We start from the raw sequence: 26,872 nt of genomic DNA, 5'->3' as shown, positions 1-26,872 counted from the left end.
AACTCAGAGGCCTCGCCATCTTCTATGCCCTCCGGAAATCCGATGAAACGCAGGTTATTGCATCTCGACCGGTTTTCTGCATCCTCCGCACGACGGTGTAGCTCGCCGGTTCGAGTCTGCAGCTGGGCCACTTTACTTCTGAGGTCAGCTAGGTCGTTTTCAGTCTGGGAGACTCTAGTTTCAACCTCGGTGATCCGGTTCACTGCGTTTCTGAGGTCCTGTCGAACAAGACCCACGTCTTCTCGTACTTCCCCGATCTTAGTCTCTACAGCAGACTGTGATGATTGAATGGCTTGAAGGATGGCATTCACTCCGTCTGGTGCGGGGCCTCCGCTAGCTGTGTCTCCCTCTCCTCGCTGGCCCGCCGGCGTCGTGAACTGGTCAATCTTTTGCTGGGAGGAGGGGGGTTGTTTGTTCGCCTTGTCTCTCCCCATCACGATATCGGAAACAGGAGTTAGGTAGCTTGCTTCTTGCAGTCTTTCAAATCAAGTCTAGGTCTCTTGCACGTTTGTTGTTACCACGGCTACAAAGAAGGCGTGGGGAGAGGCATTCAGGCCCAAGTTGTGGTCTTCTCCACCTTTGGGATCCAGTGACTCCACGATGAGTCCAGCTCCGTCCCGGTCCAGCTGTAAATTGCCATTAGGTATTAAATGTTAAGGGGGGGGCAGGGCATCTTCTTTCCCTAACTCCTCTCCCCTCCCCCACCCCGGTCTCACCTCGTGCCGGTACCTTCAGTAGGGCCTCGATCGGCCCTGGTGTTGATTACGCTGCTTCAGTGATGCCACGAGGTCACTCAAGGCCATCGCCCTCCGTTAGGCCAGATCGCGGTTTGCTTCCCGGTGTGGCCGCGATCCACGGTAGGCCTGTTCAGATCAGGGACTCGGAGAGGGTGGCCCCAAGTTCCTCCATTCAATTGCTGGTTATTTGGTCGTGCCAGTATCTTCAGAGCAGCCTCGTCCTGCCCCAGTGTCTCTGCTGCACTCCATGGACCCCCAGCATGTTTCTGTCATCAGTCAGGGCACTAGGGAGTCTCTCTCCGCAACCACCCCTCCGTCGCTCCAGCCCCGGCCAGCGGGGTCTCCCTCGGATGCAGTGCAGCCGCTCAGGTCCCTCTGGCCAATGCCCTCGAGCCAGCGCACGGCCGCAGCCTCGTCCACACGGCGCTCTCTCCCCCTGGACGCAGCGCTGCTCCTACATGCCGTGAGGACCGCGTTTGAATCGCAGCCTCAACCCCCTCCAGGGTTTTCTCCTTACCCCGTCACACCTCTTGTTCCAGCGCGGCCGCGTCAGGAGGGATCGCCGGTCCGGCCCCGGCTCAGCCGCGGAAGTCAGCCCCGGCCGCCATTTTGTTTTCAGGGACAGGACGGGCGCGGCTCGAGAACGGGGGCCGCTTTCATTAATTGCTCACCGCCGGAGGTTCCCGGGGGTCCAGGGGTCGCAAGGACTGTTAAGACGACGTCCTCAGCTCGGTCAGGCCACTCTAACTACGGGCGGATGACGGAGGGGTCCAGAGCACTCTCAGAGTGCGACCGCCATCTTGACGCCCGAAGCCACGCCAGGAGCTGTGTTAAAACAATTTAAAGATGGTAAAGAACAAACCATCATGTTTTTGTCTGGAGCTCTTATAGGGCCTGAGAACCATTACTCAGTTATTGAGAAAGAAGCTTTGTGTATATACTGGACTATAAAAAAAAAACTCAAAAAGTTTCTCTGGGGCAGCTTGTTTGTGGTCAGTTCTGATCATAAACCTCTTAAGCATGTGTTTGCAAATAAAGGTTTGAATGCAATTTCCTCACAGATTTGTAATAGTGTGGTAGCCTTACAAGTGTATGATTTCAGGGTAGATTATATTCCTGGGAACGATAACAAAATAGCAGACTGTCACATTTTATGCCTAACAAAACTAAACATTATGAAAATAATGATATAATGATTGAGGATTAAGGAAACTGGGATGATAGGAAAGTGTGTGAAATCACAGATGGTGTGATCACTGAAGATGAGTGGAAAGATCATTTGGTTAAGGATTTGACATTAGTAGATGCCAATAGACAAATGCTAAGAGGCTGGCATCATAAAAAAGACATTGGTGAGTAGATGCAACGGTTTTGGAATGTTCATAATAAGCTTTAATTCAAAGATGATTTGCTTTGGAGAGGCAACAAACTTGTTCAACCGTTAGGTCTTAGAGACAAGATTTTTCAATTGGGTCATCAAGGGCATCAAGGAATCTCAAAGTCTAAAGAACGGATTAGGTCATATTTCTGGTGGCCAGGCATGGATATTCAAATAGAGAGTACTGTGAGAAATTGTATTAAGTGCGCTGCTATTGACAAGGTTTGCAAAACCAGGGTTTAACCTACGGTTGTGAGGGAGATGCCAAAAAGAGCATGGCAAGGAATTGCATTAGATATTTTAGGTCCAATATCGTGTAAAACCGGACAGTTTTATGTTTTGGTGTTAGTAGATCTTTTTTCCTGGTGGCAAGAGATTTACATCACACAGAGAATCGAGACAAGTAGTGTTATCAAATTTCTTAACAAAGTGTTTTATTGGGAAGGGTTACCAGAACGCCTCTTAACTGATAATGGGGCACAGTTGGTATAGAAAGAAATGGAAGACTTTTTATCAAAAAGTGGAATCAGACATAACAAATGCTCTCTCTATCACCCTAAAACAAATGGCAAAGTAGAAAGGTTTATTTGGGTGTTGAAAGAATCCATATGGATGGTGAAATTTCAGAGTACTGTCTGTGAGGCACAAATGTTAGGGAAGGTAAAATTGTACAGACTTACTCCACACACAATCACTGGCAAAGCACCTTTTTAATTGTTCAAAGTTTGTAAACCCACCTTCTTGATATACCCAGGATGCATGAGGAATAAGGAAGTGGGCAAGACTCCATTCTCAGATAAATGGAAGGTGACACAATAGGCGAAAATTATGACAAGAAAGGTGAATTTTGATTTGAGACATGCGGCTTCCACTACTAAGGTTTGATTAGGAGATATGGTGAGAGTTAAAAATCCTCAGAGGATGGGTTACTCTAAAGGTTCTTCTCTGCTCAAGATGATTAAACTATTTCACAATGCAGTCAATTTAAGTGATAACTAAATTTGGAATTTAAAAAGGGTAGCAGTTGCACCACTATACTCAGAAGTGTCAGATAATAAAAGGTTTCACTATGAGTCAGAAAAATAAGATAATAAAAGGTTTGACTGTGATGTGAACGAAGAAACTGACTCCTCTTGCCCAAGGAGTAGTAGTCAGGCAGTTAAGCGTACTGGATATCTAAGTGATTTTGCTTAGTACTAGATACTTAAGTGAGTTTTCTCTTTTCCCTCTTTCATTAAGTTTGTGTTTGCCAATGTATGTACTCCCATTTTGTCCATACTTTAATTCAGTTAAGATTTAATTGTTTATGTTGGGGGAAGGTGTGTGGTATCTTAAGGTGATGTGTTACAATGACTTGATGTTGTTACCATAACTACTGTGATGTAGAATGTGATAATAGAACCTTGTTGAAGTGAATGTTGGGGGATTTAAGAATCTGTGAGTCAGTTGCTTGCCAGCCTTGTTTGTGGCTGGGAGGTTTCTTACTTCTACATGTGTTATTAAACTTCATCAAATCCAACTCTCTGGAGTAATTGTAGCAGTTCACTCTTTTCATTTCCAACACTTTTTGTCCTGATGATGGCCCTGGTCAAGTAAACCATTGGGCTGAAACGTCGACCTTTACTTATGCAATATGGATTGCCTTACATTTCTTTGACTGATCCATTTTGACTGACTGTCAATTTCAAATAATGTTGCTTTGTTGTAGGATATTTGGCAGAGTATTGATATGTATAGTGTGTATCAGTATTGTTGTGTTGCCTGAATTTGTTTATTTGATTAAAAACAAAAAAAACATTTTTAATTGATAATTGTTTATGGTAAATAATATTTATTTAATAGTTTATTGGTGTGTATTATTGGGCTTTATGTTTCTTTTGTTTGGGTCAGGTGGGCTTTCTGGGTGATTACACATGTATTTTAATTTGTTTTATAGCATCACTCTTGATGGTTGATGCTATCCTACGTGGATCATTATTTTTGGGATTAATGTATATAATTGTGTGCATCTATAAAATTCATGGGCATATTTATACTTTTTGGTGCAAAACTGCACTAACGCTTAGGGGAATAAATATGGAGCAATGGGGTTAGCACCATTTTTTAGATGGGAACGCCTACCTTGTATCTCATTGATGCAAGGGAGGTTCACGCATCTAAACAATAGTGCAAACTCCAATAATTTGATGTTAGACAGGTCTAACGTCAAAATATAACTATGGAGTTAGTTTTGCACCAAATCTGCATAAAGAAATGACACAAATTTGGCAAAAATGGAGTATCAATATGCCCCTCAGTATCTTACACAAGTGAGACTAAGGAGCAATTCTAGACTGATGCTTTGAAATGACGTATTTAATCTTGTGAAATCTGATCAAAGGCATTGCTAGTCTGCATCCATTATGTACTCCAATGAAATATAATAACTTCATAAGGGATAGATTGACTCGTTGGAAACACCATAGATGATCCCAAATAGATGGATTTGTAGATTGTGAAAATGTAGCTTTTGGCACAATCCTGACTCATGGTTTGAAGACTTGTGTATACCCATGCCATTAGAAAAGACAATGGGGGTCATTACAACCCTGGCGGTCATGGACCGCCAGGGCCGGGGACCGCGGATGCACCGCCTACAGGCTGGCGGTGCATCCAGGCCAATTCTGACCGCGGCGGTAAAGCCGCGGTCAGAAAAGGGAAACCAGCGGTTTCCCGCCGGTTTTCCCCTGGCCTGAGGAATCCTCCATGGCGGCGCTGCAGGCAGCGCCGCCATGGGGATTCCGACCCCCTTACCGCCAGCCTGGTTCTGGGGGTTTTGACCGACAGAACCTGGTTGGCGGTAACAGGTGTCGTGGGGCCCCTGGGGGCCCCTGCAGTGCCCATGCCAATGGCATGGGCACTGCAGGGGCCCCCTGACAGGGCCCCACCAAGATTTTCAGTGTCTGCATAGCAGACACTGAAAATCGCGACGGGTGCAACTGCACCCGTCGCACCCTTTCCACTCCGCCGGCTCCATTCGGAGCCGGCATCCTCGTGGAAGGGGGTTTCCTGCTGGGCTGGCGGGCGGCCTTCTGGCGGTCGCCCGCCAGCCCAGCGGGAAACTCAGAATTACTGCGGCGGTCTTTTGACCGCGCAGCGGTATTCTGACGGCGGTACTTTGGCGGGCGGCCTCCGCCGCCCGCCAAAGTCAGAATGAGGCCCAATGTATTAATTTGAGTGTCTTTTCTAAGTAAATGCATACATTTGCACTGCTCTCTATCGTTAGCTGAAAGCTGGTGGGGCGTGTACTCCTCTCTTACCAGCCCTTTTGTGGTGATCTTTCCCTTTGTCTGTCTCATCATCTTTGATAAGGGTACATCCAGACTTGTTTATATTGTTTATCTCATGGCATTTTTGCTCTACTTACACCATCTTGTATCATTTCATTATTTAGAGATTAACATAATACGATTATGCTATTTATTTTTTCTTTCTACATTGTAAATACTAGAAACATATGGATGTTTTATAATTTAAAAAGGTAAAAAATATGCTGATGATAAATGTTTTACACCAATTGCTTTACCTCCCCCACCCTGGCAGGTGCTATAATTGGGTTCTGCCCGCTTTTACAGTGTTGAACATAGGTATACTCTGCTGCCCACACTCTTGAGAATGTGGTGTTTTCAAGACAACAGAATTTGAAATGGTGCTTAATTTGTAATAAAAAAAGATAGGTGCATAGCCCCAAGGTTTTTCTTAGGATCCTGACACTGCAAAGTGCCAGGGATGCTGAATATCAAGGCTGTCTAGTCTTGATTCTATCTCATCCCTCTTTCTTCCACCAGCCTATACTTGCGTTCTCTAGCTCACTCTTTCAGGTGCTACATCTCTGTATGCCCTTTGTTACTATTTTGCTATCTTTTTTGTCCTTCTTTCTCCCTTTCCTGCCTTTCTCTGTCTTACTCTGGGTCACAATCCCATGATGAAAACTCAGTTTGGTCCCCACAAATGAGTGCTGATTCCAACTGCTGGCACAAATTAAGTACTGTTTGATGAATACCAAATGACTTCTGCCTTGTTCACATTGTCTACTATTGACCACTGATCCTTAGTAAGGATAAATACACCACTAGCTACACTACACTTAGAAGACTCTACACTCCCTATCCCAGGATTTACACTGTGTGTGTAAAGTTTGGGTGGAACATTCGATGATGGAGTGGCATAAAATCCCATGGAAAAACAGAGAAAAGACAACTGTCATTAATCAAGTTTTGGACACCCAAGATACACTGGAGACACCATTTCTGATTACATTATTCTTAGAATTTAGTTCTTCCCTAATTCTATGTTATCAGAATTAGGGATGATGGACCATGAATCTTGAATTTTCCCCATTAGGCATGTTAGCACATCCCCCCACTAGAGAGTGTGTCTATTTCAAAGCGTGAACCTGCACTAGCTCGCTAGGAGTGTGAACACTTCACATGTGTAGTTGAAAAGAACAATGGGGGTCATTCTGACCCCGGCGGGTGGCGGTTGCCGCCCGCCTGGCGGGAACCGCCATTTGGCCGCTCTGCGGTCAAAAGACCGCTGCAGCCATTCCGACCTTCCCGCCGGCCCAGTGGGAAGGCGGCTGCAACACTGAAGCCTGCTCCGAATGGAGCCGTCGGTGTTGCAGGTGTGCGACGGGTGCAGTTGCACCCGTCGCGCTTTTCACAGACAGTGAAAAGCAGGCTGGGGCCCAGTGGCATGGGCAGTGCAGGGGCCCCCAGGGGCCCCTAGACACCCGTTACCGCCAGCCTCTTCCTGGCGGTGACAACCGCCAGAAACAGGCTGGCGATAAGGGGGTCAGAATCCCCATGGTGGTGCTGCTTGCAGCACCGCCATGGCGGATTCGCCCAGTCGGGGGAAAACCGGCGGGAAACCGCCGGCCCCGGTTTTCTGACCGCGGCTTTACCGCCGCGGTCAGAATGGGCAAGGAAGCACCGCCAGCCTGTTGGCGGTGCTTCCGTCGTTCGCGGCCCTGGCGGTCTATGACCGCCAGGGTCAGAATGACCCCCAATGTCTGTTGCCACCAATGCTTTCACCAAATTCTAGAAAGGAGAAGAAGCAATTAACAAGGCATTTATTGAGAAATTTATTGGGTGAAACGCCAAACAAAAAAATAAATTAACAATGCATTAGACAATGGAAGCATAGGGCAAAGTCAGTCTTTGCACGGATAGAAGCCAATGGGATCCTGGATAAAAGAGTGTGGATTGCCGCACCACTTGTACTCTTCAGCTTCAGTGATATGGTTTGTGTGAGACACTGGGCAGATCCAAGCTGCTTCCCAAGACCCCTGACTGCAAAATACCTTGGCAGGCAGAAGAGTGTGTATGGGTTCTGGAAATCCACATCGATCTGAAAAATAAACATACACTATATCTATGAAATCAGGGTTCTGACATTCCAATCAAAAGATAACTAATTTATTTAAGTAAAATTACCCTTCTAGGATGCACTCCTACCCCACCAATATAACAAGGTATCCCTTGTAGAGCACTTCCCCCGTACATACTGTCACGTGTATTTGTTTAAGTTACATTGTGCTGAGTAACCAAATATAGTACCTTTCAAAGCACTGTGTTCACTTACTAAAACTGTGAAACAGGTTCCCCCCTTTCACTTCAATTAAGACCACTGTAGTTTGTAACTCAGTGACCAAAACAGCTTTTACTGGGTTTTAAGGTCCAGTGGCATAACATAAAATGATGTCCCAACCCCCTGCAGAATGTGAAGAGAGATCCCTGAGTCTGCCATATCTCACAGATATGCATTGGCCTTGAGCCAAATGGAACACCTCTCAATGGTTTGTGGGCCCTGAAGGGTTGAGCCCACTCTACAAGGACCTCCTTTACGCCCCTGCTCAGGTCCTGACTGACCAGTCCTTCTTTAACAGTACTGTGAAAAACATAGTGTACAAATTAAGGGTGCAGAGGCAACATCACTTCTGAAGCATTCCATGATATAAAGACCCAGAGGTGGCTTGGGGTGGCCCAGTGCTTAATTTGTAAATAAAAACGTGCTGGTGCCCAGAGCTCTCCTCTGAAACACACGGCTGCTGCAATTGAATGTGTGATCACGGAATACAGAGGTGGCGTAATGCTGAAGCCATTTCGGACCTCTTTAATCCATTTACAGCCACTCCCTGCTCCTTCAGCTCACTCTTGCACCTTTCTGCTTTCTCCCTTTGTGACACTTTTTCGATTTTCTCTTCCTCCATCTTTCCCATATGTGTCTTTTGCTCACAGTAAATGCTTGAGGCAGAAAAATAAGTATCGGGCTTCAAAAATAAGTGCCAGTGCCCAGCACCCGAAACCACCAACACATATTAAGCACTGGGGTGGCCATGTCTGACTGCACCTTAATAGTAATTGTTGTGCTGACAGCTTGACAATGGTTAGCAGTATAGCTGGTGTAACACAGAGCGTGAACCTGAAGGTATTCGAATTTTAGAATAAATTGAAATTTTTTAATTTGTTTATTTTTTATTTGAGGCATGTATTGAGCACAAACCTGGCTTCAAGAAATAGGTGATACACAGAATGCACTAGCAGATGCTATTAAAGACTAGAATGCGCTGGAGGTACAAGTCAGTGCATGCTAGGGCTTGATGTGACTGGGTTTCCTGTCTGACGAGAATAGTATAAGTGATTGTGATACTAAGTGAGCTTCCAGGATTACATTTTTTTAGCAGGCCCAGCAGTAGTCTGGGAAAACCAGTATCTCCACTGCACCCTGCATTCCCTGGCAATGGTCCTGCCTTCATGGGACTGATAGCCAGCTACCTCATCGAGGTGCTGATGTGAATCCTGTGCTACCAGGGTTCCACCTGACAAATCCGAAGGGATCCTTGGGTAGAGTTAGCCAGGGACTAATGTAGCTTTCAGAAGGACATTTGTGAAACCCAACTCTGCTTTACATTCCTAAGAGAATGACTGCACACACTAGATGTATGTGTGTGAGACACTCAGAGGGTTACAGTTCCTGATGCTGATGGGTCACCATTGCTGGCAGCATTAGGTATGAAGTGTGTATGAAGGATGAATGGAAGATGTCTCTTATGAGCATCAGAAGAAAGAGTAGTGACAGGCTAGATTAATGTCCTCATCAGACAGGTATAGAAGACCCTCACACTGACTCCATGACAAGATTTGGTACCCCTTATTATAAAGATGACTAGTATACATAACAGAGATAGAATGATGTTGAAAGCAGGGTATGGCTTTCTATATTAGTCCAGCATGTGTCCACAGACTAACTGGCCATATAATATCATAGAAAGATTCTGTGAGGAACTGCTCCCCTTAATAAAGCAAATTGTTTTCTCATCATGTGACATCTACATCTAAGCGAAACTGGTCTGGAACATTCTCAATGTACAGCACTTTTTAAGCTATTCGTTATTTATTACTTCTATAGTTCAGAATCTCTGTTTACCTGACTCAAGCCTATGACCACGATTTTGATTCTTATCATCAATTATTTAGGGTTGTTTTTGCTAATTGACCAATTGCATATTTGGGGAGACACTGTTAAAGTTTTAAAATGAAAGTGTATAAAAACATACCACTGCTGTTACCGGCCTCATACCAGAAGCATCACTAAACATATGATAAGTCCATGATCTGAGGATGCTTACTGTCTAAGGGGCAGATTTACTAAGCACCTTTTGTTGCTGGATTGTGTCTAATGGTGAGGGAAAAAAAGAACGCTATATCTACTAACGTATGGTGCTGTTTTCTCTCCCTTGGCATTGATGCACTTTGGCTGTAATGTGCCAACACACACAACTGTGCAACATAGTGCAAGGGTGTGCGTATGCTCTTAAGCACCGGTTTGGAATAAGAAGGGGCTTTTTCCAATATAACAAATATGCTTTAATACATCTCCCACTTTGTAGTGTGCTGTACAGTGAAACACGCATACAATGTTTGAAATGTTTTGAGGAAAGAAATCTTTTCCCAAACCTTGTGCCTGCCTCAAAGAGGAGTAGGGTTTTGGAGCAAATCCATGTATGTCAATGTTGGAAGATAGATAGTTAAGTCAAATCCCATGGATGGTTGTATGAGAATACCCATGAGGCACTCATGGGATTCCCCTTTGATGGAAAGTAGTGCAAAGTGCTACTTTGTCTTAGTTTAGGGAACTTTCCAATACAAATATAGATTATCATGCCAGAGCACCATCTGCTAATGATACCAAAGCAGGTGGTCTGTAGTCTCCATGGTGCCATTGTGGAACATGTTACAGGACTTTGGAGCTGGCACAGAACCGAGCATTATTTTTTCTCCCTTGTTACTATGGTAGTCTGCATCACTCCATCTCAGGCTGGCTGGCATCCTGCTACACCAAAGGCCACTTGAATATGGACAGGTATGCTCTTATGTGATTTTCTCCATCTCCACTTCTACTCATACACCATCTCACAACTATATGCTGGTGGAGTCTGGTGCATGCACTAAACTCCACCCAAACCTGTGACTGCATCATGACCCTGTTAATGTAAAATCCATTTACTTATTCACTAACCAAGTGACCTTCCCATTGTATACCAGACTGGTATTCTTTAGATAAAGGTATGACAACAATCATAGCCTACATAAGGTTTTAAACCTCATTTCACCATTATGGTGATTTTTGTTGGCATTTAATTGCTGTGTAGTGAAGCTGGATTGGAGTGGAGGTCTTCTTTTAGTCTCCTTCTCCAGTCTACATTTCTCCACAGTGCCCAAAACAGCACCACGCGTCCTAGTTCAGCTGAGAAGAGGGTAGGTCTAAGTCTTTCCCTAATTGCATCATGGCCTATCTGCTCTCACTTGTGGCAATCAACTGCAAGTTAAATTTGGTTTCATTAGAGAGTTTTTAAATTACTTGAAACTGGAAGTTTCAGGCCACTAAAAACTAACAGCAATAGTGTTCTGGTTGGGTATGAACCACTGTGCTAAAATTAGTAGGTTCTGTAACACTGTGACAAGGCTTTAAGGCGTCCCTCTCCCTTGTGCACAGAAATGTAACTTGAAAAGTAGCATCAGTGGCACTTCTCTGTGTTCTAGGACATGTATGAGTCTCATAACACATCGCTGAAGCCCGCGTTTGAAACTAGACTGAATAAATAGTACATGTGCCGATCCGTCCCAAGACTTGACTTACTTTCACATGTAGTTCAAAGCATAGGGAAAAACTATACTTCACAGAATCTGTGACCTATACTTTACAGGAGCGTTTTGTTTGTTTTAGCGAAAGCTGTGACTTGTGAGTCATCTATTAGAATTCTGACATCATTTCCTACCACGGTCACTTCAATATTCTACACAAGGCATCTTGTTGCACATTCAAAAGTATAGAATGCTTACTCTGGAATGCGTTGCTGCTTCAACCGGACATGATGTGCTTGACGAACGCTGATCAGAAAGAAAAAAGGGCAATGTTATCGGGTAGTCAGAACCACAAAATAATTGTTATACAATATGCCATTACCATACCTTCTTACGATGTCACTCCACTAAGACAGGTTCCCTTCTCAATTTGTAATCCATCCTTCCACATCAATACAGTGTGCTGTTTGGAGCTATGCACATCAAATAGGTAAAGCCAGGGGTAGCAACTGCTAACTCCGGCTTGACTTGTGCAAATCCAAGGTAAGTGTCAAAAGGCAAAGACTGCTGTGTAGCTTTTGCCTATCTCTAGCTCCTCAAGTACACAAAAAGTACTAGATGGAATGCTTGAATTAATCTGAGTCACTAGTAATTAGTCGGGCTGCATCCTAGACGATTGCTATTTTGCACACCATGCCACCTGGGTTTGGTGGGATGGGTATGCCCGAATGTGGGTCCTGTGCACACTATCTCTCTGGAACCAAACTAAACCTGGCTAATTCATTCATGACAAGGGCAAAACTGGTCCTGGTTTGCTTGCGTTCTGATTCCTGGAGGACCTGGTTTGGCACTTCGGGTTGGACTTTTCCAATTGGTTCAGGGTCAAGAATAAATTGCACATAGCTGGGTCCAAACTGAAGTGGCATGGTGTGCAAAAAAGGTTGGACTGGGATGCAGCCCAGGTAATTACCGGTGGCTGAGATTAATTCAAGCAGTCCATCCATCACTTTTTGTATACTTTAGTATGCCAACCTAGATAGAACAGGTATGTCAAGACGTGGGTTCCATGCACATTGTGTCACTGGAGCCAATCTATACCTGACTGATGAGTCCATAACAAGTGCAAAACCGGTCCTGGGTTGCTTGTGTTCCAGTTCAAGGTGCACCTGGCTTGGCAATTTGGGCTGGACTATTCCCATTGGAGCAGGGTCAAAACTGATTTACATTTAACTGGGTCTAAACTGAGGTGGCATGGTGTGCAAGAAAAATTGGACTGGGATGCAGCCCAAGTAATTACAAGTGGCTGAGATTAATTTAAGCATTCCATCCATCACTTTTTGTATACTTTAGTTCTAGCTGCTCAGCAGTAAATAGGAGGCTGGAGTAAAGAGGAGTTAAGACAGGGGGTCAAAACTCTCTGAAGTCATATTGACTCAAAGGCTGTGTAATGACTTTGTATTTGAGTAAATTTACATTGATGATCAGGCCTCTCCATTAATGCTCACTGTGCGGTTTACCAATAATTTTATGACAGAACTGGATTTTTGAAGATTTCTGACAGAGTACTTAGAGTTTAAGACAGAATGAGTCGGACCTTGCTTTTGCCATATCAAGGGCCTAATTTAGATATTGGAGGATAAGTTATTCCATCACAACGGTGACGGATATCCAGTCCTTCTAAATCTAAATCCTATTATATCCCAGGGAGTTTAGATTTCGGCAGATGGGATAACTGTCACCGTTGTGCTGGAGTAACTCGTCTGCCAATATCTGTGGTAAATTCTTCTAGGAAAACTAGTCAATAATCACAAAATATGAGTGCGATGTCAATGAACTTTACCATAACTGTTCTTAGTTACTACAGCGAGGCAGATTACTAAACGCCTAAATATCAATGTTTATTTCAATTAAGAAAAGAGTGTAGCATATCTAAGTAGAAAGACAGAAAGCTGGCAAGTCTGCCAGATGGATAAGTGACATAAACACTGATCACTGATAATTGCACTTACCTACAGGCCATAAGAATGAATACCTGCAAGGCCAACTCAGCATTCCATCTTTTCAAGGTTGATTAATTGAGAGCATTATATTAGCCTATTGTAAAATCTATAATTTACAGCTTTTAGAGACAAACACTGTGATAAGAAGCTTTATATAAAAAAGTTATAATTATGGTGCATGATTTGATGCAATGAAACAGCAATAGTAATGCCGTGAAAAGACCTTTATGAAATTCAACTTGATGGATCCTCCATATGTTTAGACCATGGGAAGAATATTGTGCTACGCATTGACTTTTATTTTACAATCATTTTTATGATTAATAATTCTACACTTAACCTAAAGCCTCTAAACTATTAGACTTGCCAGGAGAATTATTCTACACATGATCACATCATTAAGATGGTTAAAAAAACTATCAATCTATCTACTTCAACAAATAATTTCTTGTAACCTTGATTATCAATAACTTGAGCTATAAGTCAAGACAAAACCAGAAAACTGCTGACTACTGAAAACATAAAAAATTCTCCCATTGGAAAATGTTTTATAATTAAGTAATCCACAAATCCCCTGTGCCATTTTGTATATGATCAGTTGGGAAAAACGTTGTAACAATCGTAAAGATATGTATTTTAGAAAAATATTAAAAACGAGCTTTCCACAACAACAGCGTTGCTTCTTGGGTAGAGCTAAGTGGCACCCTTTAAGAAGCACTGGGCAACAACAGTCAAAAGTTGTTAAGAGACTTGTCTTCCTCAAGTACAAAGCTATCTTTCGCAGCACCATTGGTAGCCCCATCAGTGACATCCAACATGCGGGAAAAGCTCTGCTGGAATGGGAATGGAATCCTGATTTAATACCTTCGTAGTTGATACATCCATTTGCATCTTCCTGACCGCTCAACAGCTGCTCTACCTCATTTTCTGACATCTTCTCCCCTAGAAGATTAAACAGCAGAACAGGTTATCACAAAATCCACACTTGGCAAGCTACAGACGAGGACTGAGAGGCAATCTGCTGGAATGGGAGCCACTGCTGGGATGGTAACAATGCTTGCATGTAACAGTAATGTTTTCGAGTGGCAAAGAAAAGGTTGGCCCCCACATACTACCTCCTTATAAATGTTTACCCACACGCTTATTTTTCAGCCAATTTAGAGTCTTCTGAAAATGTTGTTTTTATTTAACATCATGCCTATCTTGTACTGTACCAGTACCAGTGGCCTGAAAGTCTCAGAGAATTAATTGCATAGTAGAGCAATCTTTTTCATCCTGTGGCATTCATTAGACCTCGCCTAGGTTTTTATTGTAAGTCTTTTCAATGGGAAAAGAAGAATCTGATAGCTAAATATGTGGCCCATGACCAAAGTGATGCTCATGATTTAAACATAGTTGCAGCCTTTAGTTCCAGGCAATTTAATTGGGTTGGTTGGAAGCCATTTTTGAAATCCCCAATCTCCCCAAAATAATACAGACCTATATCACTTTCAGATTTCAAACATAACATTCTTTGTTGGAAGATACATTTCAAATTCACTTCCAGTTTCAATATGCCAGTTGCTTTAGGCCCTTATTGTATAGGCCAAATTGTCAAGGACTTGATACACTTCGTTGGTATTTTACATTTTAAATATGATTAGTTGATTAATTAACAATATTTCTATTGCATGGAATATTAAAGCCCCCCCTCTGTTTTTTCCACAAGCCTTTAAATCATTGTCTTACCTAATGTAGCAAGCACATGACGAAGCTCGGCTCCCATAACTGTGCCATTGCTCTCCTTGTCAAACACACGCAGCCCTTCTACAAAGTCCTCAAATGTGCCCTGGTCCTTGGACTTAGAGATATGCTGAAGCATAGGGAGGAAGGTTTCAAAATCCAGCAACTTCGAGTTCAGTTCTTCAGCCGTCATATGCATCACCGGAAAGGGAAAGGTATGAAGGATATAAGAAAGGAGGAACACAAGGTAAGAAAGGTGGCAAGTTGGAAAAAAACAAGATGAAATCAAGGAAGTGGCCAGGTCATACAACGAGAAGATGTGGGTGGAAAGGACAAAGGAGGAGAGAAAAAAGACAAAAGAAAAAGTTGGATAAAATGAACAAAGATAAAATGAGGCGAGTGGAGAAAGAAGAAAAAGAAAAATGCAGGAGAGAATTAAAGATGATGGAAAAAAGACAGTGTTAAGAATGAGTGCAAAAGAGAGAAGTGAAAGAGAAAGGGTGGAAGAGAAGTAACAGATGGAGAGTTTGGAGAAATAAAGAAGTGGCAGGCATATGGAGTAAAGGAAACAAAAGATGGAAGATAGGTGAGGAAAGAGTAAGCACAAATCTGTCACAGCATGCAGTGGAACCAGATACCATTCTCTTGCATTGTTTTTCCGACTCTGAGTGCACTTCCAGACCACACCATGCATTGCACTGTCAGACTCTACAATGATATGTGCATATGGTCAGAGGTGCCTTTGAGTAAGAGGTATCTAATGCCAAATACAATCTTCACCATGGCATCTCTCCTGCCTAATGGAAGCTCTGCCTACCTAACTAGGATGCTTGTTTCTAACGTGTTGCTGTATGTGCTTAGACTCCTTAAGCATTCTGAAAGTGGTAGAAATTTGCCCAGGATTTTAAGCCATTAGATACACTTTGAGGATAAAAAGAATAAATTTTTTAGGGCGAGCCACATTATGCACACACTGCCTTATCTTTATCAAGGGAGAAAGGTCAAAGTGCTCTGCACAGAGGACATTTCCAAAGTGAGTATCAAGGTATATGGTAGTGCTTATAGATGAAGAGCCAGGTTGTTCTAGGAAATGGGGCAAATAATTGTAAGGGCAGAACTATAAGTTTGCAATTAGGCTTCAAGGTAAGATTTGTTTATGGGGGACACTGCATACTCTATCTACCACATAGAGCCAGTATAGATTCCTTGGAACTGGTGCTGTGTCAACCCGCCAGTGGGCTCCAGTGACTTTCCTGTCTTTTGTGTTCTAACCAGCATATATCTATTGTAGGTCGACCCTACGGTATTACATGCTCGGCTACCATTCGGATCCTTCTATGTGAAACTCAAGCTTGATAGGGTTCACCTTCAGCCACTCATGTGTCGTCCAGTCAGAATCTTCATCTGCCGATCAGACATGGGGATGACATATCTACAACTAGCTTCACAGTGAACAGGACTTAGATGGGACTAGCGTAAGCTTACTGATGACACTGCAGCCCTTATCTCCACATGACATCTTCTTGACTAGGGGCATCCAATGCTGGGCCACCGGATAAGTTCCATGGCAGATTTTCAAGAGATTTCATCTAAAACTTTGACTCTGCCAGTTTTAATGGTTCTGCTGTGATGTCCTAATGTTTTACTAGTACAGTTGAAAATTCTGATGTAGTTCGGAGCTTCTGAAGTGGTCATATAGAGTGATTGTTGGCGCTCAATTTCAGCAAATGGCTACACCATGGTGCTTAAGGTGTGGCCTTTTAAAATACAGATAATGTCTCAGGATTTAGCGTTTGCCTTTAAAGTGGAGAGCTTAAGTGGGCCTCTTGGCTGCTGGACTATGATCAGCGCACAATGACACAACATAACTCTTGGGGACTGCCTAGGTGTACCAAAGATGTGCCATAGTGGGTTTAGGAGTGACATATGAGAAGGGTGAGGCACCTCTGGAGCCATCACTAAAAATACAGACAAAACATCATTTTGTGGAAATTTTACTTTATAGGTGTGAGCTTCTTCTGCAGGACTGTCCCAGGCAGGTATCATTTTCTTTGAGGTGTGTTAAAAATACAACTGTCTTCCTCTGCCATTTTAATAGAATTCTTGAACATTACCTTATACCTAAACAAGGTAGGTTATATTTGTTTAAATGTGTGTCAAGTTCCATTACCAACATAAAACCCACACCTAGAGACTTGGCTTCGGAATCTGCACCCTTGAGAAATGAAATGGAAATGTAATTTATAGTGTGCACTAATTCCCTGAGCTGTCTAGGCGAAATGTCTCAAAACAGGTTGTTGACTGAGGGAGGAAGTGTACAGTGAAAGATTCAATGTGAGAAAAGCCAGGTTTTAAGGTCTTCCCTAAAGGCTAGAAAATCTGATTTATTTTTCAGTTCAATTGAAAGGGTGTTCCAGAGTTTAGTTGTGCCAACAATAAAACTTCTGCCACTCCAAGAAGATTTTTTTAACTTGGGGACCACAATATTGAAAGCAGTAGAGGATCTAAGGCTCTTTCTTGGAATATACCACTGGAAGATTTGCCTCACATATTCGGGCCAGTATTGAGAATTGCCCTGAATGAGATGCATAAGGCTTTAAAATCAATGTATTTCTTGACCAGGAGCAAGTGAAGGACTTTACGCACAGACGAGACAGATTCATACTTGGGAATTCCCAAGAGGAGGTGGGCTGCTGCACTTTGTAAAATCTGGATTTTATTTAGGTATTTTTTGGGATGTTGATAAATAGATCATTACATTAGTCAACTTTAGATAGCACCAACTGAAAGTTCCTCATAATTAAGTTTGTGATCATGGGCCAAACGCTCTACCATCTAAGAGGCCCTAACTCATTTGGTAAAACATGTTGTTTTTTCAATGCAAGGAGAACTAAATAAGCAAATAACAATAATTATATTTCAACAGAAGTTGCTCGTGGGCAGTAGAACCAAAGCATGCAGAAACTTGAACAATTTGTTCTGAGTCTCCTTCCAGAATATCACTAGAATACGTAAGCTTTGACACGCTTGGCTATCGTGTGTAGAGCCAACCGTCAAATGTGCCTTTGTACTAACCACATGGGCAAGCATGTGAGGGAATCATATGTCTACACATAGGTTATTCAGAAATGATAGATTTGTATAATTATGTTGTCAAGACTTGTTTAAAGCGACCTTTGCTCCTCTATCTCCTCAGCCATGGACCAAATATGCACCTGGAAGCCATTTTTCTGCTTTGAAAGATGAATGTGGGAATATGTTAACACTGCAGACGTTTCCTTCGTTATGATTACTTACTGTGTTAGAAACAATGCAACAAAGAATTGGGTTGCAAAAGAGATGCTTTGAATAACAATGCAGGGATTTTAAAAACAGTAGGAAGCTCCTCAAATTCCAAATTTGAACCATCCAGGGCAATTGTGGATCAATGATGCCCACTTCTGCTTTGGCAAAAGACCATCCAGAAATTGTACTTTTTAAAATCGTTTTCTTTTGGTAACTGAGAATCACCTGAGGGCGCTGCTGATAGATGAGCGATACGGCTCACAATGAGGAAAGGAGGAGATCAAGAGCAAACTTACTCTAGAATGTTAAAAACTCCAAACAGCAGCACCAATACAATGTAAAAGCCTTTCTATTTGACCCTAAAAAGCCCCTATTCGACCCAAAAAAAATAAAAACAGTTTTAGGCATCAAGGTGTCTGTGGTAATGTCTGAAAGAGTTTATAGGACAGTTAAGTCTTAACCACGGACTTAGCAGAAAAGACAGTTCATCAAATCATGCTGGAACTTCATTTTCATGTGAAACAGACAGCTGGGAGGATCTAGGGCCTGATTTAGAGTTTGGCAGATGGGGTTACTCCATCATAAACAATATCCTGTGCGCTGTTTTACAATTCCGTTATAGCCCATGGCAACTGTATTACGGCAGACTGGATATCCATCACGTTTTTGATGGAGAAACCGCTCTGCCAAACTCTAAATCATCTAGTCATTTGTCTCCTTTATTCGGACTGGTTGGAAATTGGCAACCTCCCTTGATTAAGATGGCATACTTGATCAAGGTGGGTTGATCACACAAGATCATCAAAATGCTTAGGCTGTATTGTTTCCTTCCTGTGAGCTGCTGGGAGTGCAACAAACAAAATAATAAAGGAGGTTTTGTGCTGCCTGTAGCACCTGGAAATGGTTTGGGGACTCAGTGATCGTGTGTTTCAGCCTGAAAGGAGACACTGAGGCTCAGAGATCTAAAGTGACCTTCAAAGACTGCTGCTGTATAGAACTCTCACAAGAGGAACTCCATTTGCTCTAATGTAATGACAACAATAATACACAGAACAAGTTTTGTATAGTGCTTTGTATTGCAACTTCTGCCTTTTCTAAGAGTTCTTAATTTGCCTACTAGATAAGGAAGGAAGGCATAGGTGGACCTTCTAGGATTGTAACTCATGACCTGCGGATCACTAGTGTTACCTCACTGAGCTTATTTGTCAACATGTGGACAGGTCTTTAGAACACAAATGAAGTGAAGGGATGAAAAGCGTCTCAGTAGTTACCTTCTGGTTTGGGTCTTCCCAGCACCTTCATGACTTCAGCATTGGTTGGGTTCTGTCCTAAGGCACGCATAACATCACCGCATTGGCCATAGGTGATCTTCATCTGGCCAGTGGGCGTCCGATCAAACAACATGAAGGCTTCCTTGAATTCTGCAAAGGGGTAAAGACCAAAATTAGTAAACTCCTTCTTTAGTCAAGGCTGTATGGGAACAGAGCAAGTCAGAGGAAGTTTAATCTGCATCAATCTGATCATTCCATGGTCCTCAGCCATGGTGGCTTTCAGCCCCGGTCATATAAGACTCTTTGACGTAAGCATCAGAGCAACCCCATAGCATGGCCGTTCACCAGTCAACATTTCTATTGATTACCTACTGAAAAACAATGCTCGTCAATAGCTTCATTGGAAGTTAATCAGTTTTGTAACTCACACTAAAGAACTTCCAGAGATGCTGTGGAGTCCGACTCACAACTGGCACACTGTGTACGATTAGATGTATGGGTAGATGATATTCATGTCACACAAAGTAAATCCACACACTGCTCCCTGCCTCCAACAGAATCAAACAGAATTTGACGAAGAGACGGCGTCATATCTTTGCCATGATCTCTTGCATCTTTTGCATCACAGTCAGTGGGTAGTGAAACGCCTCTGGCAGGGCCCGCAGCTCGGCCTGAAGGGCGTGAACCTGCTCCCACTGAAGCAATAATTAGTTGTTTATGGGCTTCGTCTGTCTGCAATTCTGCATATTGTACTCATAAATAACACCTTTCAGTTATACCAGGACAGAGGCACGTGGGCAGTGGGCTGACATATACATTGAAGGAAACGGAAAAAGAGAAATGCTGAAATTAGGGGGGCAAATAGAAAAAGTGAGCATGAATGAGAACGGTAAGAAAAATACCTAAGGCTGAGAGAAAACGATGAGTGGACAGGAAAATAGAGTGGGAGGAAGGATGAAAGAAAAGGAGGGAGTAAATGCAAAAGGTAGGATGGAAGTGCATAATGAAGGGAGGGTGACAAAATGAATGGAAGGAGTATTGAAAGGAGGGATAGAAAACAGTGAAAGTATAAAAAGATAGGGTGAAAACATGAACAGAAAGAAGGTTGAAAAATGGGTGGAAGAATGAAAGGTGAAAGGAATGATGAATGGCTAGTTGGAAGGGTGAAAGGATGAGTTGATGAAAAAAGCTGGGAAAAGGTCGAAAGGGTTAAAGGAACTCTTCTAAGGAGAGTTGGGTTTGCTCACTTCATCAGCTCAGTATGATTAGAGGTGTGGCTTAAACACGGTGCAGGTGGGTGATATCTTAATTTTCTGACTACTCCCTTCACCACCGTGAACACCTGCTCACAAAGAACTTGGCATACACCAAGTTTATCTCAAAAAGTGCCCCAGTCGGGTCTCCTTTCTCTGTAATCACTTAAAGTTACTACCATCCTGGGCTAGTTTGGTGTAGGTAATTGAAATTGGCGCCAACAAGACAGTTTGGCTTGTCTCAGAAGACGCATGAACTTTTATGCCTGGGGGTGCCCTTTCAATCCTGCAAGAAACGCACAGAATCTGGAAGGCATTAAAGTTTCGGAGAAGTACCTTCGAATATCAGCAGATGGAAGAATGGTACAGTACCCAATGTAAATGTAAAGGGCAATTGTTAAATCGCGCCTTCTACTGTAGTTTACTAGGGCCTTATTTATACTTTTTGGTGCAAAACTGCACTAAGGCAGTTTTGCCCCAAAAAGTTTTGCACCGGCTTGCACCATTTTTTAGCACCAGCTAGACACCATATTTATGGAATGGTGCAAGCCGGTGCAAAGGGTAGGCTAGCTTTAAAAAAAATGACGTTAGGCAGTTTTGATTTAAAATAAATGATTCTGACCAGATTAGCATCTTTTTTTGACGCTAAGGGGCATATTTATATTCAGTTTGCACTGAATTAGCGTAATTCTTTTTTTACTCTAATTCAGTGCAAAACTAACTCCATATTTATACTTTGGTGCTAGACCCTTCTAGCACCACATTTATGGAGTTAAAGTCATTTTTTGGAAGTGGAAACCTACCTTGCCTTAATGAGATGCAAGGTAGGCGTTCCCGTGCAAAAAAATGACTCTATGGCCTTAACACCATATTTATACTCCCACGTAAAAATGGTGCAAGGGAGGGAGGAGGGGTCAAAAAATGGGGCAAAGCTTGCTTTGCCCCATTTTTTAAGACCAGGGTCAGGGCAGGCGTTAGGGAACCTGTGGCCCTATTTCCATGGTGGAACACCATGGAATAAGCCCAGAGGTGCCCTCCCTAGGCCCTAGGGGCACCCCCACCCACACTAGAGGGACTGCAAGGATGGGGGAACCCATCCCAGGTAAGTACAGGTAAGTGCATTTTATTTTTTAAAGTGCCATAGGGGGCCCTGAAATGGGCCCCCATACATGGCACAGGGTGCAATGGCCATGCCCAGGGGACCCCTGTCCTCTGTGCTGGCCACTGGGGTGGTGGGCATGACTCCTGCCTTTTCTAAGGCAGGAGTCATGTGGCATGGTAGGTTTAGCACCATAAAATGACGCTAATCTGGTTAGAGTCATTTTTTTTTACTCTAACCTGCCTAAAGCCATTTTTTGGTGCTAAACACTCTTCTTCAATACTGCCAGCCCCACCCGACTAAAGTCATTTTTTTAAACTCTAGCCTACCCTTTGCACCGGCTTGCACCATTCCATAAATATGGTGCCCGGCTGGTGCACAGAAATGATGCAAGCCGGTGCTAAATTTTTTGGTGCAAAACTGAGTTAGTGCAGTTTTGCAGCAAAAAGTATAAATAAGGGCCAATATTTTGTAAGTTTGCGCCACTTTTGCATCATAAAATGACATTAATGCGGAGCAAAAAAAGTTTAAATTAGGGCCTTGGTGCTAGATGGGTCTAGCACCAAAGTATAAATATGGAGTTAGTTTTGCACCGAATTAGAGTAAAAAAAATGACACTAATTCGGTGCAAACAGAGTATAAATATACTGCAGAGTAGAAATATGCCCCTAAATATGGCGTTAAGGCCATAGAGTCATTTTTTACACGGGAACGCCTACCTTGCATCTCATTAAGGCAAAGTAGGTCTCCACTTTCAAAAAATGACTTTAACTCCATAAATTTGGTGCTAAAGGGGTCTAGCACCAAAGTATAAATATGGAGTTAGTTTTGCACCGAATTAGAGTAAAAAAAAATGACACTAATTCGGTGCAAATAGAGCATAAATATGCCCCCTAGTGTTTCCCGTTTGTGGAACAACTGCAGATGAGGGACAGAGGTGTTAAATGATTTCCCCCCAGAAACACAATGTTATTTGTTGTTTTCTTGGATGAAAACTTAAGTCTGTGGGTTCAACAGTCTACCACCCCCCAGCGTAGCATAATTCTAAAGCCATCTCGGGCTCTTTAATCCATTTAAAGGCACTCCCTACCCCTTCAGCTCACTCTTGTAGCATTCTGCTTTGTCCCTTTCTGACGCTTTGCAGTCGTTCTTTGCTCCGCCTTTCCCGTATGTGCCTTTTGCTCGCAGTAATTGCCTGATGCAGAAAAATAAGTGCTAGTTCTCAAAAATAAGTGCAGGTGTCCCCCACCGGCTACCACCGGCTCAATTTAACCACTGATCGCCTCATATCTACTCATTCATTTCAGTTTAACTGACACAAATCTTTCTCATTCAACTATTGGCAACGTTACAAAAGGCTTCAGTGGAACTAGACAACGTGACTCTGAAGTTGTAATGTTATCAATGTACGAAACAAAATGTGCTCTGTCTGTTGTCGAATCCTACCCCTCAATTTTAGGGGATCACAGAAGGATGGGGTATTGATTAGTTTCCCTTGAATATGTTGGTACCAGGTCACAAATCAACAATGATGATGTGGTATTAGGAGATACACTCAGCCAGTCACTAAACAGGCCTCTCTCTTTCTGTCTGGCCCATGTTTGCCTGTTTCTCTATTGCAACCTCTCTCTCCCTCTCTCACTCCACCTACCGCTATCTCTGACTGTGTCTCTCTAGCTAGAGTCATCTTAAGCATTACTGGGGTTCTGGGAAACACATATTTCAATTGTTTTTGTGTGACCCTGTTTCAGAAATTTCAACAGATAATTAAATATTGGTTGGCATCATGCAATCTTAAAATGGAAGAAAATGGGTATTAAAATGCAAAATTGTTCAGAGTAAGGGGCCCCAAAATATGTTTTGCCTGGTGCCTCAAAAGTTCTTAAGATGACTCTGACTGTATTCCTTTAAATTACAGTGGCTGCTCCTGCTCCCAGAATGCATTTGTTCAGGAAGGATTTATTTGCAGGTATGCTGGGACTAGGTGTACGCTGTTGTTCATCAGGTGTAAATAGCAGTTGCTGCATTAATGGCAGCCACCTTTATCATAGACACTGGATACACTTGTTGTAGTTTCTGCTGCAGTTGCACTGTACTGTAGTGAAGACCAGTGCAAATGAATCTACCTCTATACTTTGCAGTGAGCGGTTCTTTGGACCACTAGGCTGTAGTTTGGCACTAATGGGATACAAAGACTGAGCTGTGCAAGCGGTGTACACTTTGCTAGTACACCACTGTCACAGTTTGTCTAATTTGGACGCTGGTATGTACACACATGCACTGTAAGCAAATCGTTTTCCTCTACATTGTAAGCATTTAAATCTGGCTCTCATTAGGAGACCTGCACAACACTTTCCTGGTACTGAGCAGCAGACTCAAACAATTATTTTGAAAGGATGTTGGTGATTTCTTACCTTCTATCTGGTCTGGAGTATACTCGATCTAGATGAAGAGAAAATTAGATCAGGAACAGGTAGTCTAAATGTCAATAGTCTTAAGGCATTAGGTATTATTATGGTTATAAATATTATTAATAGATTTTTGTTAGAATCCACAGTAGACCAGTATCACAAACATCTCCTGCAGGAAAATGATGTTCATCTCAAAGCTGCGCTCGGAAAACCCACATATTGAACAATGTAAGACATCTGTGGTGACTCCACAGAACCTACAGATGCAACTATTGGTCCTTCAGCGACCCAAGACATCTAGAGCAGAGTTATGCCCTGGACGCATGCGCATGTGCAGTCATCTGTTACCGAGCTCACTGAAGTGATCATAAATCGTGGAATGATCCTTATTATTACTACAAAAAATACAATAAATACCATAAGCTGGTTTTGTTATCAGGCTTTAGAAACCACTCATACCTGACAATGATTTGAGTATTTTCCTCAGAGACCACTTGAACATCAACAGAGTAACTGTCACATCACTAAGAACATAATCAAGGTTTAGGCTACCAAATATAACAAAAGAAAACACATTGAGCATAGGGACCACTATTAAGTTCATTTTTGATCCAAACTATGATATCAAAGGGAGCTCGATCAACAGGCGAATACCAAGTCAAAGTTTCTTCATGTAATTGAGACCTAGCTCGATATTTTGCTGAATTCTACTCTCATCTTATTGATTGGAATTGCTTTGTTCAGTCCCAATAACCATAGCTACACCTAAGCTTCGCAAGAGTCAACAGGTTTGGGACACACTGGAAACCATGCGGTAACCCAGAAACTCATGGTGACTTTGGCAGAATATGCCTTGATCAGTGTAGAGCATTAAACGCATTTCAACTCAAAATACTTTATTCGGCTTACACAGCCATAAAAGAATAAAAACATATAAAATTATTCAACATAGTACATGCAAATAACCAGTTAACGCATTCTTACAGATCCCAGGTCAGGTGGCTTGATGAGATTCAAGCCAAGGCAGCATGAAAATCACACAAGTGCATATTGAATAACTATGGTGCCAGCATGCAGCCGTGTCAGTGTGCCTCCTGAGCATCATTGCTAAAATAACATGGTTAGGAATATCGAGGACAAATATTGAAACCAAAATGTTGAAAGGTAAATAAGTCTAGAGTTTCTATACCCAACTCCACATATATGGACCTAGATGATATATATATATATATATATATACTCACGTTATGTAGAAGTGGAGATAGGAATAATAAATCTATAATTCTACTATACGCACTTACCTTTTAATATTTTGGTTTTTGATATTTTGTCCACCTTATTTTTGTATCATAATAACCATAGCCTCGCTTTCAGTACTACAAACAGCCCTCTCTCATGCCAGATTAGGAGAGATTTTTACTAATCTCATTGAATGGTCCAACTGTATTGATCAGGACCCATGTTTTGGGGCGCAACACCAAATTTATATCAAGGTGAGAGGGGCACCCATGCTTAACAGCTTAATCCATAATGTTTTCCTTCCCACATCGTTGAAAGCTTTCAAGTATGTGACAGATGCGCAATGCAAATGCAGTGCTTGGTTTGATTAGCCACGAGTGCCTGCATCATTGCACTGTGCACTTCAGATAGGGATGTGATAGTTCATCCAAAAGCAGCTGAACAGATATCTTACCAGGAAGACTTACCAAGAGAGCAGGCAATAGCACAATATTATGTAAATGGAAGCCATTCTGAAATCTTGCCTATTTTTTGTAATTACTCTAGTTGATATGGCCATGGCATAATGGGGATTTAAAATGCTTTTGGATGCACTAACTTTTTAGAAAGGCACCATTGGAAGATTCTGATATTAAAATGATCTTTGCAGTTTCAGCTTGCGAGGGATTGATTCTAATTGTGTGGCCTTAGCTTAGGGGTAATGCAGGGCATGCTCTCCCTCTACATTTGTTAAAGATGCTGCTACGAGTCAGGAGCTGCTGATAGCAGGCAGAGGTGGCACATGAAGGTGAAACAAGTAAAGCAGGATGTTTCTTAACAGATGAATACCTCTAAGCAGCAACCAGAGCAAGGACAGAGTAAGGCATGTGCCTCGAAAGCCTACTAGACAATTACGCGAGTTCCCAACATGTCACTCCACCTCTTGTCGTAGATTTCTACTTCCAGTCTTCTTCCTCTCCATCCGATCAGTCCCGCCTCACTCTTGTCCTCTACTGCCTTACCTCTGCTTGTCTCCCTCTTCCTTGTCTTTATTTTTAATTACCAAACTTCGTCATTGGTTTGAAAAACATACAAACAATAAACACAACCTGAAGAACACAACATCACCTGACATTGTCAATAAACACCTAATCACTCAACATGTACTAGCCAAGCTTATCTACAAAATAAATCCTCCTGGGCACTAATTGCTTCCAGTCCTTAACACCAGTTTCACATATATTCCAAGGCACAAGTGATACACCTATCCAAGTTTCCACACCATGAGTTCCATGATTGGACAATACCTCATATAGCACATGCCGGTATTGACTAATGACAGTCCTCGATCAGATAGTGCTGGTAGAATGAGG

The 26,872-nt window shown here is 42.6% G+C and overlaps 1 protein-coding gene across 3 annotated transcripts in view; it reads right to left on the bottom strand.

Annotated features, from left to right (window-relative positions):
- Positions 1-7,224: 7,224 nt before the first annotated feature.
- MYL4 (myosin light chain 4) overlaps positions 7,225-26,872 on the bottom strand; it is a 33,916-nt gene continuing 14,268 nt past the window's right edge. For all 3 annotated transcript variants that reach the window (XM_069238038.1, XM_069238039.1, XM_069238037.1), the window contains exons 3-8: positions 24,285-24,312; positions 19,519-19,668; positions 14,969-15,142; positions 14,105-14,182; positions 11,499-11,546; positions 7,225-7,503 (exon numbers count right to left, since the gene is read on the bottom strand). In XM_069238038.1, the coding sequence (XP_069094139.1) occupies positions 11,518-11,546; positions 14,105-14,182; positions 14,969-15,142; positions 19,519-19,668; positions 24,285-24,312 (459 nt within the window). In that variant the 3' untranslated portion in view covers positions 7,225-7,503; positions 11,499-11,517. The remainder of the gene's footprint in view (positions 7,504-11,498; positions 11,547-14,104; positions 14,183-14,968; positions 15,143-19,518; positions 19,669-24,284; positions 24,313-26,872) is intronic.

Source organism: Pleurodeles waltl, chromosome 6 (genome assembly GCF_031143425.1).
Source record: "Pleurodeles waltl isolate 20211129_DDA chromosome 6, aPleWal1.hap1.20221129, whole genome shotgun sequence".
Classification (NCBI taxonomy): Eukaryota; Metazoa; Chordata; class Amphibia; order Caudata; family Salamandridae; genus Pleurodeles; species Pleurodeles waltl.
This window is presented reverse-complemented; position numbering and strand designations above follow the sequence as displayed.